The sequence below is a fragment of the Podospora anserina genome, chromosome 1 (genome assembly GCF_000226545.1).
Source record: "Podospora anserina S mat+ genomic DNA chromosome 1, supercontig 1".
Classification (NCBI taxonomy): domain Eukaryota; kingdom Fungi; phylum Ascomycota; class Sordariomycetes; order Sordariales; family Podosporaceae; genus Podospora; species Podospora anserina.
Genome location: NW_001914859.1, coordinates 908,480 through 925,127, shown reverse-complemented (window position 1 = coordinate 925,127; position 16,648 = coordinate 908,480). Strand labels below are relative to the sequence as shown.

Below are 16,648 nucleotides of genomic sequence, written 5' to 3'. Positions count from 1 at the left end.
CCAAGTAATGCGGTTTATCGACTATCACCTTCCGGGGTAAGTCGTCCATGTTCAGAAGTATATCGACCATATTTCAAGGCTTGTGAGTTGGCTCTTTCGGAGGCCTTACAGGTGTATCCCGAGCCTTCTACAGAGACGGGCAAGATGTAATGAGCAGCTCACGATGCCCAACACCGATGGAGGTACTGCAACAAGTCACCAGCGGCTATGGTGTAGTGGTTTAAAGGCATTAATGCCTTCCAAGCATTAGAGTCGGGTTCGATTCCCGATGGCCGCAACTGAATATGGACATTTGGTTCTCAGTGTCAACATATTTGTTAGGTCCTTCTATTTAATTTTTGCACTCTTTCCCCTCTCTCATCTCGAGCTACCTAGCTATTATGGCTGGCCCTTTCAACGGTAATTTCCTTTCATGTTTAGTTGGTGGGCATTGAAAACGTTCCGATACCTCACATTTTCAGACGGTGCAACTAGTAACAGTAGGAATAGTAACTGAAAGAAGTCACTTCTTGTGAGATCTGCTGTGTGAGATGCTATGTGTGTTGTCTAATTGAAACTCTTATCAAACACAAAACCCAAGTTCTAAACCCACTGTATCAAACAACATCTAACCCTAATACCAACTCATTCAAACCCCCCTCCCCTCCCCCCCTTCTTCCACTTCACCCACTGATGCCCCCTCTCGTCATATCCCGCCCTCGGTCCCACATGCATCTCCCTCCAGCACCGATCACAGTACAAATAATCATCACACCCTACACACTTGATCGTCCCGTCATCAAGACAAACCACACACCAAGTCTTGGCGTCTTCGTCACTGTACTTTTCCTCCCTGCCACCCAGGGGCGGTTTCTTGGTGGGAGTTGACCGCTCCCGCTCCTCTGGTGAGAAAGTCGGGGCGGCGGGTAGGCCGAAGGGGTCTACTGGTCCTATTCCTCTGAGGGCGGCAAGGCGCGAGGAGATTTCATCTTCAAAGGGGTCCGGGGCTGGGTCTTGGAGGGCTGTGGGGACGGTTGGGAGGTTGAGGGTGTTGTCGGTGTTGTTGGGTTGGGTGTTCCCGCTGTCTTCCGGTTCCGTTGGGTTGGGTGAGACGGTTAGTTCATCTTGGGTTTGAGACAGTATCTTATCAACGGCGGCGGTCATTTGCTCGCCGTCAGAGTTGTCGTCTTCATCATCATCATCATCTTTCTCGTTGCCAGAGCTCGGCGGCACCGCCTTTGCGAGCTCATCCAACAATTCGGAGACTCTCTGGTCTTCGGTTTTCGTATCAGTACCCGTCTCAAGGGGGCCGTCGGTGAGGTTGAAGTCCTCCCCCCCACCGAGATCTTCTAACAGAGCCTGAACAGCATCATCATCGACATCTTCGTGTCCTCCTCCAACAAAGTAAGAGGGTTTTGCCTGAGATATGCCAGCATTTTCCGAATTGGGAATTGCTGTGCGCGAAGGCAGTGAAGAAGGTGTAGATGGCAGACTCTTTACGAGCTGCTCTTTCGGGTCTCGGTCGCTGCTGATCCGTGGTGTGGCCGGGGGCTGTGCCGAATGTGCTTGCTCCAACGGTGTTGGTGGTTTGTCCCCACTAGCATTGCCCGAAGAGCCTAATACAGGGCCGTCTTTAGGACTCTGGTCCTCGGGACGGGACATATTGGGCCCGGTATTACCCTGCCGGAGCTGTCGGAGGCGCTCAGCGAGGGCATCTTCTCTGGATAGTGGCTGGTTCTGGGGCGGCACAGTGGTGGGAAAGGAAGCGGTGCTTTCAGCATGTCACATTTTAGCACATGTGTTCTACAGGTTTGGAGAGAGTGTGCACAACTCATTACTTCGGGGTGTGATCAAGTGTAACACTTGACGTTTTGAGAGCGTTGAGACGGTCCAGTAGTGATTTGTCATTTGGGCGAGGGGATGACATGTTGGATCGAGACAGCCTCGGATGAGATAGTATTCAAAGTCGATGAAAGAGGGAGCCGATTAGATAGTGCGGTGGTCAGCGATGCTTGAAACACCTAACATCCGATGTCGAGGAGAGATGTCAGTGATTGGGATCGCTGATGAGCGGAATTTCAGGGTCCAAGGGGCAAGGCAGTTGGCAAGGCAGAGGAAGGTATGAAGCGGATCGGAATGCGCCTACCAATCAGATATTCCGCTGTTCTTATTGGCAAACTTGAGTATTGGAGCACCGATGAACCACTCGGTTGGTTTCTCTCATGACCTCACTCCTATTGACCCGCTTACAAGCAAATAGTGAGCGACCAGCGTAGCAATATGTAATCGGTGAGCGAAGAATGGTACCCCTCTGCATGCACTCAGCCACCCAGCATTCTGTGCCGGTTCTGGCTCACAAGTGCTCTGCACCACTATTTCCCCGCACGTGGTGCTAGAAAATTGATACCCAGCAGAATTACAGGGGGAGTCTCGGACGTCATAGCGCTGATTGAACATGATCCCCCGATTCTCCAGCGGAATGCCGACGACAACTTTGAACCCGAATCCGAGTTGGACACACCCTTTTGCCCCTTTCAACAGTGACCCGGTCAGCCACTTCATCTCTCGTGGTTGGATTCAAAGAGCAAATGGACGCAAATTCGCTTTCAAGAGCCCGGCAGATGACATGGCTTGTACTATAAGTCTTTGTGGCGTCGTGCGGCAAGCCACACTTCTTGCTATCCCAAAGCGAAGAATCTCATCTTATCTTTTTGGAATTCACCAAAAAAGTGCCTTGTCAGCTCGAAGGCTCTTGGTCGGCAACAAGGCCTAGGGACACTCCTGATTGGTTCCAACGAGCAGGAACAAGCATCATGGGGCCCCATGAACAGGACCCTCCGCCACCCATGGTCTTGGCACACGCAAAAGAGAGCACCTGCAGCCAAAACCCGCGCCGCCTGCTTTTTGTGGCTCTGTCATGTCATGCTCTGTGAAACATTCTCCAGGGAACATATAAGGTATCAGGCCTGCATGTCACTTTGCGCAGTTAACCAACTTTTAAAAAAGCTCGTCATCTATATCAGCCATATCTGCAAGTAGACTTGACACCTGCAAGTTAGAGGCCGCCTCGCAATCTCATTCGCATTTGGAAAAACTACTTTACTAGCTACACGTCAATTCACCCACACGCACGCATCACACATACCTACTATGAAGGTTTCCACGTTTTTGTCGGCGCTCCTCGTCGCCGACGCGACAGTACACGGTCTTGTGTCACCATCAATTGGGGAGATTGCACAGCATGAGCCAGTACGACACAGCGAGCGCGACACGCATTCTCATGATGATAGCGAACTCTGGAAGCGGAGAGGCGGAGGCGGTGGAGGTGGTCGCGGCGGCGGCGGCGGTGGCGGGTCATCGGGATCGTCAGGGTCTTCGGGCGGCGGTTCTTCTGGTACCTCGGGCTCGGGCTCTACCGGCGGCGGCGGCAGTTCTGGGTAAGTTAGATGTTGTTTTGGTATTTTTCTTAACCTACCGTGAATGAATGGCCTGATAGTGTTGGGCTCGGTTTTGGGTGAAGATCCAGCATCAGGAAACCTTCATCCGCGAAATCTACTCCTTCGTCGACGCAAGCCTCCTGGTCAAATGTCTGGTCTTGGCCAACCTGGACCTGGGGAGCTGGATCTTCGTCGTCGACGTCGGGATCGGATAGGGCGACATTTCCGTACCGAAGTCCTGCGTCCACTACTGGGGTTCCTCATCATTGTAGCGTCTCTCATTCTTGGATTCCTTCGGCTCGACTAACACACCACAAAATAGGACAAGAGGCTCTCCTGGCTTCAACTCGGGCGGCCGGACCTCAACCGGAACCGGCCCAGCACCCGCATATGGCGGTGGCACATACTACGGCGGTGGTGCCGCAGTGCCTTATAGGGCTGGTAGATCTTCGCCCACCCGCGGCGTTGCCCCCCTCTTCTTTGGAGCTGCTTTCCTCGCCTTCTGGCCTGGCCTCTGGCTGACCAGCGCTTACTTGTACCGCCGTCCCGAGGGCTACACTTTCCACAACGTCACCACCGACCGGAGAGAGACCAAGCCTGTGATTTGCGCCTGCGCCGAGGACAGCGTCTGCGGCTGTGACGACAATGACGACGAGCAGTACATGAAGGACTTGATCGGCAACGGAAGCTACGCGGCCCTCGACAAGTCTGTGATTGACGTCGCCAATGTCAACGGAACCAGCACGATTCTGATCAACGGTACTCTTCCGGATGGCACCACTGCTCCCGGCGGCACCGACGCTCCTGGCTCTGCTGCTGGTGATGGCCTGCGTGCTCTTTTGGAGAATGCTGGGTGGTGGCCAGTCGTTGCTACTGTTGCTGCTGTTGTCTTCACTGCTTAAAACGTTGTTTTCGCGCGGATACCTAGATTTCGTTCACTTGTGTTTTTGTACCATTTTTTGTAAGGGAACGAATGGGCACATGTAAAAAAAGGGACAACAACATAACGTTCGCTTCTCTGTTGAATATGGCTTTTTCAGGGCGTTTATATGGGTTTATTCCGATACCCCAGGGGGGAGAGAAATAAGGGCTTTATTCGATGCATATATGCGTAATGATAGATACGATAATTATATATATACCACGCTCACTTTTTACACCATAATCATATGTGGCTTAACTGTTGATAGATACCAGATATGGACAACGGTATCGGTTCATAGCCGACGCATAACGCATTCCATTCCTGACTCTACCACCAGACAATTACCGCCCAGCACTTGAAGATTTTGTCACATCCTTTCAGATATCAATACCGACAGTCGAATACTCCGACACGAAAAAGTTCGCTCACACAGGCTTATTACTCAATTTTACAGGTTCATCTTTGTTCTTGTCGCAAAACTAAAATTTCATATCACTCATTTCCGCCTCCTTCCCAAACCCCGCCGTGCTCAAAGTGTCTGACCCAGAGCGCCCTTGCAATGGAAATACACATGGGCAAAGAAGTAAAAAGTAGGCAGTTCATCAAGGTTTTCTAAGGTGGTGAAATTAAAAATAAAAAAAGCCGTAAAACAAAGGGTATCTGACAAACAACGAGGAATTATGTAGTTGAATAAATGGTAGTAGTAGGTAGGGTGGTAGATTTGCGCAAATTGTGGGTTGGTTCTCTGCGGTAGAGACTGACGGCGCCTCGAGTGTTGAGTTGATGAAAAGGCGGCTTCGCTCGATTCAGGGGTATTGAATCCGAGGTTCTTCTGAACAAAGTGATGTTTATGCGACGCAGCCACAAGCGAAATCCTCTTCGGCCGACACACACCTGGCCGCGACCTGGTTTTGTGACCGGGATCCCAATCTCCCCGTCCTCGGTATGACCAACGAGGGGGCTGCCCCCATTATACCACAATGGAAACATTCTTCCTCGTGTCGGCATCCTCTAGCTGACACCCGAAGACAAGCCGGTATAGATCCCTCAAAAAGTTATACTGGCCTGATCTGATCATCATCCACCCGACGCTCTTGGCCACTTCCACAGCGTTGAACCGCTTCCCACGGGCGGGTAATGTGGCCGGAGAGCGGAATGACGCATCTGCTAACACGAGATTCTTGTAATTCTGCAGCAAAGAGATTTGGTTGGGCAGCCCACCAAAGGAGTGCTGAGGGAGGTCGTTGACGAATGATTGTAGAGCGGATGGCGCATCTGCCCCCGGTGCACTGCGGTCAAAACCAATGTTGAGTGCCGCCTTCACGACGAGGGCTTTGATGCGGGTGATGTTGACATCTTCTATCGTCGTCGCTGTGGTGGCCGTGCTGGACGTGTTTTGGCTGTAACCAGACAGGTTCGAGGCATTGCTCGACCAACGCCCCCCACGATCGCTGCGAGAGTCCGACGTCCCAAGCACAAGAATGTTGGGCATCTGTGGGCTGGCGTCGGGTGAGATTGGTGTATCTTCAAATTCAGTCACTGGAGTTTCGGGTACGACGGGTCGTGCGCGAGGTCGCTCAAGTTCACCCAGGCTCCGCAAACTCTCCCGTTTCGAGCGTAGAGAGGCACGGCTTCCGGCATTGGAGCGCTCGACTTCAGATTGGTGACTGCTCATTTGCAGGCCAAAAGTTGGGTTGGCCGCGAAAAAGTTGACCTGGTTTGGTCTCGGTGTACCGCGATCTGGTCGAACCTGTGTCCAGCCCTCACGGAATATGTCGCACAGCTCCCAACAAGCCTGGACGGCTGAGCCAAGGAGTTCTTCGTCGGGGGCCTTTCCGTCTCTTCGGTTTTGCCGAAGGCTGAAGAGCATCTCAGCCAGCGCCCAGCATGCCCGTAGCAACGAGTCGGTTTCTTCGGCCAAGTCGTTGCGTTGCTTCATCAGTCGGTGACACAGGGTGATGTAGAAATCCAGTGTTCGCTCCCGGAAGGCTTCAGGGAGCGTTCGGCTGTCCTGAGCGCTGTATAAACTGTGTCATCTTGTTAGACATGATATCCCCGTCACCAACAAAAAGAAACGTACTGATTGTTGAGCTCAAAGCTGACCCTCAGGATCGAGTCCGCCGTCTCATTGGTCCTTTGCCTCACATCAAAGAGTGACTGACAAAAGTCCCGACATAGATCTAGATTGGTCCGCACTCCAAATGACTCTGAGACGTCGTCTCGGCTGTGATATAATCGTTTGCAGAGCTTCCAGCAGCATTTCCATGCCCTTTCGTGGGCATCAGGAGTGCCAGAGCTGTGGAAGACTTGCTTTCGGTGAATCGAACTGAGGTTGGCGAGAGTATTGCATAATGTCCAGCACTCCTCAAGGGCCGCTTTAAGTGCTTTCACTTCGGTATCTTGGCCTCGTGTGGGATTGGCGAATTCGTCCGCGTCTTCAAACTCCTCGTCCCCGTCATTCTCAATGATTTCGGGTATCACTGCACAACGAATTAGCATCGAGTTTGCCAGTGGTGTCTGTTTGTCCACTCTTACATTCAAGGCTGCTAGCAGTGCTGGATCGTGTTTTTGTAGATTCATTGGCGTAGACATCTTCCAATTTCTGGGCCTGAGGTGTCGGAGCATCAAGATTGAATGACACGGGTCGTACTCTGGTGTTAACCATAGGGGGCGACTGGTTTAGCGAATGCCTTGTCTTTGTACAGAGTTAGCACCATGTTTAGACTGCCCTCACTCAACAGGACACCTTACTACTACAGTTGACGGTTCGCTAGGCGGCGGACTGGCACCGCTACTGGCTATACTCGCACCGCTCACAGAGTTCGAAACACTTGATCTCGAGGTAGTATCACCGGACTTCTGGCAAGATCCAACGTCAGCTTGGGTCATCCTATCATCCATTTGCCTTGAGCCTTCATACCCAGTCTTGAAAATTTGGGGGCGCGTGTATCACCGAGACGACCTCTTCACTTCCGGATTTTCGTACATGATCCGGAATGTTCGTTTTCAGCATCAACAACTGGCAACCATTAGTTATTATGACCGGCACGATATCATACAAAAGGCATAGACAAGGTCCACAAACCGAATTGCGCCCAAACCCGGTCGCTTCTTCAGTGTCTTCCACCTCTTCGTCCTCAATTTCCGTAGTCTCGGTTCCGTTCGAAGTCACAGGTGAAGGGCCAACAATATCGCTGCTCGGGCTCATAAGATGCGCCGAGCTTGGTCTCGTAAAAGAATTTGGACGAAGGGCTTGGGAGTCAGGGCCGGACGAGGAGCTGGGAAAAGATAAATGTCAACCAACAGGGTTCACCAATTCGGGGTTAGCTGGGAAGGGATATCATACGCCATATATTGGGACGTCAGCGCAGGGGACTCTCGTCCAGAGGAGAGTGCCATTTCGGCGTATGAAGGGTATATCGACCTGATGCTTCCCGTTGATGTCCTCAGGGGAGCTTCAAGAGCCATTGCAGCCACTTCCGACCCAATGCGCCGCAGTGAGCCGAGGTGTAGATCTCGCTAACCCAGTCAACGGCCAGGCCAGCAGTTATCAGTCGTTGGTTAAAGGGTTTGCCCCAAAACCGAGACGGCAAGGCAAGCAGTAGGCAGCACAGCACGACTGCGCTTAGGAAGAAAAATATCGGAGAACCTGTGCGCGGTTGTTGGCAGATGCTGTGTGTCGACAATTAGGCGCGCAAGTAGGTATCGGGATACAGCATTGCACGATGCGCCGGGAGCTGAGCTGAGGTATCTCTGGTGGGAGAGGGCGTTCCTTAAGGAAGAAGGATGCTTGGGGGTGGCCAAGGTCCCGAGCACCAAAGGCAAGCCACCGTGGGTGTTTCCTTGCAGCACGATGGATCACCGGCGTAGGGCTTCAGCCTGATTGGGACCGAAGGGGAGGCCGATGCGGGCTGTCTTCTTGCTGCGGGGAACAACACACCAGATACCACGACAACCAACACGCCGACCAGGACGCAGCCGGTAGTGCAGCTTCTAGACAAGCTTGGGAAGGATGGTGATAGCTTGGAAGTGTCCGCGTGGGGAGCCGTAGAGCTGTCAGCCAGTGGTTCATTCAAAGGACATCCGGTAGTGGTCAGTGGCAGAGGGGAGGAGAGTGTGCAGTGCGGTTAGAAGGCAGCACTCTGGCTGGGGCAGAGACCAAGAGAGGCGTGTCGTGCTGCGGGAAGCCAGGGTCTGGGAAGGGCGTCTTGCCCAACAGGGGATAGACCAAACCGCCAACGGACCTGCAGGTGCTGGCTACTGCTGCACAGTAACAATTCGAATCCTACGGCCAAGGGTTTCTATCTGTCGACCTGGATGTTGTATTGCTCGCCCAAATTGCTCTTTGCACATGACGGTGATGGCCTGTCTGTTGGAGGCGCACCAAGAGTGATTACACGGCGAAGGCGAGATTGAACCGGCCTGGTGTAGGCCATCCTCTCCCCTCTCAATATTTCTGGATAAGGCTGACAATACTGATGTCAAAAAAGTTCCCATCCCGCACACACCCAATGCGCGTGTTTTGTCTCGGGCCAGTCAGATGATGGCGACGGCGCCCCTCACTGCCGATAAACTGCATGGCGATGAAGTCGGCGCTTAAAACGTCGTTAGGCTCGCGTTCCCAGCAAGTCAGGGGGCACCATTCTCGACCCCCCCTGCTCCAAACTTCTCGGGATGAGGGGCAGCTTTCTTGGCCAATAGGATTGCCGTTGGGTTCCCTAGATCACCACTTTGTTCCCAGCCAGCTGGGAGTGCTTTGGACGAGCTTCACTTGTTTCGTTTGGCTTTGGTGATCACGGCCAATGGCAGTTTGGCACGCAAGCACAGACGAGATCTGTATACGGGTGGTTGCTGATGTCCCTTGGTACCACATGGTTCAGGTAGGACAAGCCGCGCTCGACAAACATCATCGAGTATCACTGCAAGCACCACCCTTCCGTGATGGAGGGGGTTATGTTGAACCGAAAGGTGACAAGTGTACACCTAACCTGATACTCGGTCATATCGGCATTGATTTTGCAAATGAGTGAGAGGATGGATCTGCGGGGGCCATGAAACTTCTCGTCCGCATAGGCACAGTGTGCTGTTACCTTGACTTGTTATCGGGACGGCCGAGAAAAAGGCAGGCCTGTTCCATGGGTACAAAACTTAGAGACGGCACTGAAGCATCGTCTCTCAGTAGAGGCGGTGAATCAATCTCGGCAGAGGAAAGTGTGATGAAGCTCTGCAAAGGCATGATGGCGTTGGAATTGAGATTCTGATCTGGGCTGCAGCATGGCCACCCACACAAGGACAACAGGAAGAACACCACCACGGGCAGCAGGGGCCGGACCGTGTGTGGGATCAATGAATGCGCGCCTCTCATAGATTGTAGGAGTTGTAAGTGCGCTGTGTTTTGTGAGGGACTTTGAGTGCTGGCAGCAATGGTAAGATACCCTACTCATGACAGTACATGAGGTCTGCCAAATGCGGCTAACATTAACTTCTCTCTTTAGATCCTTCATCTCCACCAACAGCCTCCGCGCTTAGGATCCCTTTCCCTTCATGGATTCTGCAGAGTGATTGAGACAAGAGAGGAAACTATACTCCTTTGACTCACAAGCCTGCAGAACAACCGCGATTAGACGCGGCAACGGGCGCTTAGACGCCACGACGACGCCTTCGGACGAGATGCTATGGTTGCACAGGAGGTTCTGGCCGTTGTCGTGTAATGCACGCGTCGGTCTGTAGGAAGCAGAAATGGAAGGCTTGCTCGGGTCCACGACCTCTTCTCTGTTGGTGGAGGGGTCTGTTGCAGTTCGGGAAGAGGAACCAACAGCATGAGCACCTCTTGCTGACCGAGATTATCTCACAAATCTGGTATGGGTTGCATAGACCGGGGTAAAGTGGTACATACTGCATTTTCTAGAAGAAGGACAGCGCGGGAAGGATGAGGCACGGGTGAACCTTCCTAGTTGCCCAGCACTGTGTCCGAGAAGGCTGCGGTGAAATGATAAAAGTTCCTAGCTTAACAACTTCGTTGGTGGGATAAAAGGGCTGCTGATGTCCACCCGAGTCTCATCTCGAAGTGAGGATGGGAAGTGGATCCCCGTCATCAAGGATGGGTGATGTGCCATGAAGAACTGTATTCCCAAAGTAAGTGTGTAAGTATGTCTCTGGAACAAAGGCAGAGCTTCTAGTACGACATAACGACATGCAATCTGCTGGTGGCATTGCACGGCAAATACAATTGACAGTATGTCTGCTCTATTCCCTTAGTTGAGCGTCGGCCAAGTCCATGTGCGTGAAACTGTCGTCCGCTTTTACCATTCTTCACCAAAACATTTCTCGAGGTTCTCTGTCTAAACATTTTAAAAGCATGCTGCCGCCCCCCTCGCGCATCCAAAGCAAGTCAACCCTGACGCCTCATCCCCATAAAAACAATCTTTTTCCCGCCCCAAAATAAAATGGTTGAGACCAATATGCCCCTGCTGCCTGTATAACCAACCCATAACGCCGGACGAAAATGCATCTAAACGGGTGTTGTCTATTATTCCATGTGACCAGGATTGGCCATGCTGAGCTTCTTGCTGTTGCGGCCATCGGGAGTGTACCTAGAGCGAGGGTGTCAGCCAAATCCAGTCAGAAAAGTGTGCCCGAACAAAATTCGTACTTCAGAAGCTTCTCGATCAAGTCAACGTGGGTCATGACCATGCGACGGCAGCAGTAGCGCTTGCAGCCGAGCTCATCAAGGGCCTCTCCATCGGCGAGCCCTCTGTCCTCGATCAAGACAACGAACTTTTCCCAAAGGTCACCCACGACCTTGCCACATGAGAAGCAGCGAACCGGAATAATCATTTTGTCGAGAGTGTAAATAGATGCGCGTCGAGCTTGGGTGGAGTCTAATGTGAAAGGGTGTTCCGGAAGATGTTTCTTGAAGCCGGAGAAGTTGATGTATTGGGAGCCCTGGGTTTTGCGGTGGGAGATGCCGGCAGAAAAGTGTCGGTCAGTGATGACTGGGCAGAAAGTGGATGGATGCGCTGAAGTTGTCGCGACGCCTGCCGAGACCTCTGAAAGTTGCCGCAAATCTTTGTCTCAGGGACAGGGATTGGCTCGTGCTTATCGTCGATAAGCAACCGGCCCCACTGTAACTTTTTTTGCGACTCCGCCAAAATTTCTTCCGCTTAGTCGCAATTGGCGACTGGACTGGGCGTGCGAAGCTTGGGCTGTTTGATTCCATTCTCGACATTACAGCATTGATTTCTCGCCGAGATCCCCCAGAAAAGGTCAGACATCAGTTGCTGCCCTATCACACGATGCCGTCAAAAACAGCTACCAACGGCGATAGCGCCTCGTTGAAAAAGCGGAAACGTGAACCAAAAGACGACTCGGCACAAGCGCAGCAGAAGAAGCACCGTCGCAAAACAGAACAGGAGAAGGCAGATGCGTTGAACGGGGAAGGAGCCAACCAAACAAGCCACACAGACGACACAAGCCTTCAGCCGATAAATGGACATTCAGGCTTGCCAGGTGTATCGTCACAGTCACAGTGGAAGGTCCAACCCCCAATGGGCGGCCGGATGCTCAACATTGATCCCATCTTTTCCCCAGACGAGAAGTAAGAATGCCAGGACGGGGACAGCTACTCACAGATTCCATCCTGACTGACATACCTAGGTTTCTCATAATAACCTACAATACTTCGATTCAAGTATTTTCCACCGAAAGCTCCCTGCCGATCCGCCGTATCCCTATCCCATTGACGGAGACGGACAGCGAAAATGCGACCACACCAGCCCATATCGTGGCCACATCGCTGTCCAAGACTCAGGGAGCCTACATTTGGGTTGCCTGCTCTGATGGCCGTATCTGGAACATCAATTGGAGATTAGGCACTGGATCTGACACCCCATTCACCATCACTTCCAGCAACCTTGTCGATATGTCTGTCGATGCGATTGACCTTCCCAATTCCAAAATCGATGTGCTTCTCGTCCTTCAGAACACTACTCCTACCTCTGCGCAAATCGTCGCCCATACGAGGGAGAGCCTGTTAGAAGGGAAAGGGGAGGGGTTGCTTCTTCACAGTTTCGATCAAAGTCCTCAGATGCTTCGGTTCGCTGCTAGTGGGAGGCTGATTGTTGCCGCTGCGAAAACGGCTTTGCACATTGGCTACTTCAAGGCGAGCAAGGTCGCTTCCATCGACACGCTAAAATTCGACTTCCACTCTTTCGACCTTCCCGATATCATCAGCTGTCTGGATGTTCATCCTGTATTGAAGGACAAGAAACTCATCAGAGCTGATGTGGTCGTCGGTTGCGCTCGGGGTGCCATCTACTTGTACAATGATGTATTGTCTGGAATTGCAGAGCGCACCTTGCAGCCTACGAAGCTCCATTGGCATCGGAGAGCTGTTCATAGCGTTAAGTTGTCTAGGGATGGTAAGGACTGCATGTGCTCAGAACCGCTCGCAAGATGCTAATCGATGTCAGGAAACTATCTCATCTCTGGTGGCGCCGAAACTGTCTTGGTTCTTTGGCAGATTGATGCCGGTCGGACGGAAACTCTTCCTCATCTGTCAGCAACCATCGAAAACATCACCATTTCGCCGCGCGGTGCATCGTACGCCGTCCATCTCGACGACAATTCCACCATGGTTCTTTCGACTGCTGAGATGAAGCCGACCATGTATGTTTCTGGCATCCAGTCTCTTGTGCTAGAAGAGACGCCTTCGAAGGAATCCTTGGTTCGTCGTGTCTGGCGGTCAGCCGATGAAATCTCGGCTCCCGTGGTGGCCACATCCAATCCGCGCAACCCTTCTCAGATGTTCCTGTGTGTTGGAAACGGGCAGCAGGCTACACAGGGAGCCGGGACAACTGTATCCGCTCCTCTTGTGCAGGTCTTTGACCTTGCTTCATTTCAGGGTGTGTCTAAGCACGCGATTGCACGCACCAGCTCTACAGAGGCCAATATCACAAGGGATGGCCAGCCAATTATGGAGCCAACGGCCACAAGTCTCTCCTTTTCTAAAGACGGGAAGTGGTTGGCGTCGATCGATGAGTGGCAACCCCCTGAAAGGGACACGGCCGCTTTCTTGACTGGGTCCAAGACTGTTGCCGAGGCTGCTCGGCAAAGGAAGGAGATCTACCTCAAGTTCTGGGAGGTTCATGAGGATAACTCACTTGAGCTGGTGACCAGGGTCAATGAGGCGCATCACACCGATCTTCCTCAAGCTATCTTCGATGTTGCCAGCGACCCAGTTTCCTCCAGGTTTGCGACCATTGGAAACGATGGTGTGGTACGGTTCTGGTCTACACAGTACCGCATCCGAGACGGTCTTGCGGTCAAAGGACATGATGGGGAACCACTTCGCAGCTGGCACTGCTCTCGCGCTGTCACGCTCCCTGTGCGTGAAAAGCAAGAAGACCTGGTTGAGGAGACCAGAAAGGTGTTCCGCAGTGGCGCGGTCGCCTACTCTGAAGACGGGTCGATCCTCTTTGCCGCCTACCGGGTCTCTACCGAGGGGCTTGTTGTTGCCATTGACACACAAACCGGTACGATTCGGGATGTTATCTCAAGTATCATCCGCGGAGAAGTCCGTAGCATCCAGAGTATGGGTTCGTGCTTGATCTTGCTATCCGAGGACATTGCCGTTTACGACACGGTGTCAGACGAGCTGCTGTACAGCTACAAGCTCAAGGATACTTCTCTCGCCGCCAAACGCCTTACTCAACTGGCCGTCAACCACCAGTCACGGACGTTCGCCCTGGCGGCACCTATCCCACACCCTCGGCAGGACAAGCTGAAGAAGGGTGCCAGATCTGAGCTGACGGTTTTCTCACTTGATGACCAGGAACCACAACTGGTGCAACAATTCCCTCATCTCATCACATCTGTATTGGCTGCTCCGGGGTCATCTGGTTTCGTGGTGGTTGATTCCGCGGCTCAGATCTGGGCTGTGACCGACGCTGTCGAGCAGCCACTGATCCTCAAGCCTATGGACCACATGACCATGGATGACACAGTTGAGACGCAACCTGTGCAGGATGCGTTGGTCTTGCAGGATGAAGAAGTCAGCGATGAAGAGATGGAGGATGCGGATCCGATGGAGGTGGATGACGACGATCATGCAGCCGTTGTAGCCCAACAGCACGTGGTCCAAGCCTTCAATGTCGCGCCCACATTCGCGCTCGCCCCTCTTGACGGCAGCTTCTCCCAACTGGCGGCGATGTGGTGCGCGAAGCCCACCTCCTCGGAGTGATTTCGACATCTCAGTCTACGAACAGGACGTCGAGGCACACGCAAATGCCCCTCCAGAAACAGCTCGCGCCATTGGAGAGCAGATTTATCTAATCAAGAGGTTGGAAAGGAAATAAGCAAAAGTGGCTTGGGCCCAGAGTTGTAGGCCATAATACGAAATCGGTATGGTTTTGTCCGGTAAGGACCCATCCGTAAGCGGGAGGGAAGGGCGCAGTACGCCCGGCATTTGGACCAAGCCGGCCCGAACATGGAAGCTTCAAAGGAAGGGAATGGGTATGGCGTGCCGTTGGAGAAAGGGGGGTAAACCCGGGCTTTGTGACCCGCACCCCGTGAGTAAATGCGGGGCTGGGTATGGAGCAGCTCCGATGTCGACCGATTACGCCATTTTGAGGGTGATGGGAAACATGACCTGACATCGGACAGATGCTAAGGAAGCTAGAGATATAAGTGTAGCTGCATATTGTATCCGATTGGATCATTAAGATACCCTCTTGAAACATTCATTCTGTAGGCCGGTGGTCTATTTATAAGCAGTCTACTTTTTCTTTGGCGTGTTTTCATTCTTGACTCTTTGTTAAGACGTTTCCCTCTCAGACACGGAGATACAGGCGGCTCTCACATATCACTCTAATCCTCAGTGACGATCACAATGTCCTTTACATCCATCCCCATCCTCGACCTGGCTCAGGCCTCAGACCCAGCGACGAAACCGCAGTTCCTCGCCGAGCTGCGCCATGCCCTCATGGAAGTCGGGTTTTTGTATCTTAAAAACGTCGGCATCCCAGATGAGCTCTTCAAACAAGTCATCCGCGAGGGCAAAGCCTTTTTTGACATTCCCGAAGAAGAAAAGTCCGTTCCCCTTCTTCTCCCCTTTTATCCTCTCTCTCACATATAACTAACCAGAGATATAAGACTCAAAATCGAAATGAAAAACGCCCCCTCCTTCCTGGGCTACTCCCGTCTCTCTGCCGAGATCACCGCCGGTGGGATCGACCACCGCGAGCAGATCGACTTGTCTACTGAGCACCCCCTCCCCGGCCCCGACGCCCCCTTATACGACAACCTCCTCGCGCCTAACCAGTGGCCCTCTTCATCCATCTTGCCCAACTTCCGGGAGACATTCACCGAGTACATGAACCGCATGGGGGAGATATCCATTTCCTTCACCTCCCTCATTGCCGAGGCCATCGACCTCCCTCCCGACGCATTCAACAAGTACTTTGACGGCCCTGGCTTCGGCGGGAGACAAAACCAAACGCAGCAACACAAGCTCAAGATTGTAAAGTACCCCGACGTGGGCACGTTGGGGAGCGGGAAGGGAAATCAAGGGGTTGGGCCGCACAAGGATAGTATGCTGAGTAGTTACTTGCTGCAGGCTAGTCAGCACAGGGGATTGCAGGTGCAGAATATGAGGGGGGAGTGGATTGATTGCCCTCCTATTGACGGGACGCTTGTCGTGGCGATAGGGCAGGGGCTGGAGGCGCTCACTCAGGGGGTTTGTGTGAGTACTACGCACAGGGTCTTGTCTCCGGAGGCGGGCAAAGGGGCGAGGTATAGCATTCCTTTCTTTCAGGGCGTGAGCGGGGACGCAGAGTTTGAGGATTTGGAGAATGTGGGGGTGGGACAGGTGAAGGAGGAGATCAAGGAACTGAGGAGGAGGGTGCTGGAGGAGAATGGGGGAAGATTGGATGATGTTGAGTTTACGTTTAGGAAGGGAGGGGTGGCCAAGACGTTGGGGGAGGCGACGTTGAGGAACCGGGTCAAGAGCCATCAGGATGTGGGTGAGATTTGGTATCCGGACATTTTGGAGAGCGTGAGGGCTGAGCAGGCTGCGTTGGCGAGGAAGAAGAGTCCCGTCGTGGAGGCGGTGCCCATTGTAGGCGAGGGGAAGGCTGTGGAGGCTCATTAAAGGACTGGTGCCTTTAGTTTGGAGTTTTTGGGTTCAAGGGAGTACAGCATAGCCTTGGTTTTCATCATGGAAGTTTTTTCACAGCAGTCTCATACCAAAACGTGATCCATATCATGCCTCTGTTTCTTCTGGACGAGCTAGTGCCTATGGCCAGAAAAC

At 52.7% G+C, this 16,648-nt stretch overlaps 6 protein-coding genes across 6 annotated transcripts, besides 1 other annotated feature; 3 read left to right on the top strand and 3 right to left on the bottom strand.

Moving 5' to 3' along the window:
- The first annotated feature begins 201 nt into the window (after positions 1 to 201).
- Positions 202 to 277, top strand: a tRNA (tRNA-Gly).
- Positions 278 to 624: 347 nt separating this feature from the next.
- PODANS_1_2590 (uncharacterized protein) lies at positions 625 to 1,906 on the bottom strand (the record flags this gene model as incomplete). Its single annotated transcript, XM_001912420.1, has 2 exons — positions 625 to 1,716; positions 1,817 to 1,906. 2 exons carry the CDS (start codon positions 1,904 to 1,906, stop codon positions 625 to 627), a joined length of 1,182 nt encoding a protein of 393 aa, XP_001912455.1.
- Positions 1,907 to 3,129: 1,223 nt separating this feature from the next.
- Positions 3,130 to 4,318, top strand: PODANS_1_2580 (uncharacterized protein; the record flags this gene model as incomplete). The annotated part of the gene is made up of 2 exons (XM_001912419.1): positions 3,130 to 3,416; positions 3,739 to 4,318. 2 exons carry the CDS (start codon positions 3,130 to 3,132, stop codon positions 4,316 to 4,318), a joined length of 867 nt encoding a protein of 288 aa, XP_001912454.1.
- A 993-nt stretch (positions 4,319 to 5,311) lies between these two features.
- Positions 5,312 to 7,815, bottom strand: PODANS_1_2570 (uncharacterized protein; the record flags this gene model as incomplete). Its single annotated transcript, XM_001912418.1, has 5 exons — positions 5,312 to 6,359; positions 6,422 to 6,821; positions 6,877 to 7,015; positions 7,262 to 7,619; positions 7,688 to 7,815. Coding segments are annotated over 5 exons (2,073 nt in total), but the record flags the coding sequence as incomplete, so codon positions are not given.
- A 3,055-nt stretch (positions 7,816 to 10,870) lies between these two features.
- Positions 10,871 to 11,178, bottom strand: PODANS_1_2560 (uncharacterized protein; the record flags this gene model as incomplete). Its single annotated transcript, XM_001912417.1, has 2 exons — positions 10,871 to 10,934; positions 10,994 to 11,178. The coding sequence occupies 2 exons, from the start codon at positions 11,176 to 11,178 to the stop codon at positions 10,871 to 10,873; spliced, it is 249 nt and encodes an 82-aa protein (XP_001912452.1).
- A 458-nt stretch (positions 11,179 to 11,636) lies between these two features.
- On the top strand, positions 11,637 to 14,581 carry PODANS_1_2550 (uncharacterized protein; the record flags this gene model as incomplete). Its single annotated transcript, XM_001912416.1, has 4 exons — positions 11,637 to 11,770; positions 11,865 to 11,876; positions 11,944 to 12,761; positions 12,813 to 14,581. 4 exons carry the CDS (start codon positions 11,637 to 11,639, stop codon positions 14,579 to 14,581), a joined length of 2,733 nt encoding a protein of 910 aa, XP_001912451.1.
- A 648-nt stretch (positions 14,582 to 15,229) lies between these two features.
- Positions 15,230 to 16,489, top strand: PODANS_1_2540 (uncharacterized protein; the record flags this gene model as incomplete). Its single annotated transcript, XM_001912415.1, has 2 exons — positions 15,230 to 15,429; positions 15,493 to 16,489. 2 exons carry the CDS (start codon positions 15,230 to 15,232, stop codon positions 16,487 to 16,489), a joined length of 1,197 nt encoding a protein of 398 aa, XP_001912450.1.
- Between the last annotated feature and the right edge of the window lie 159 nt (positions 16,490 to 16,648).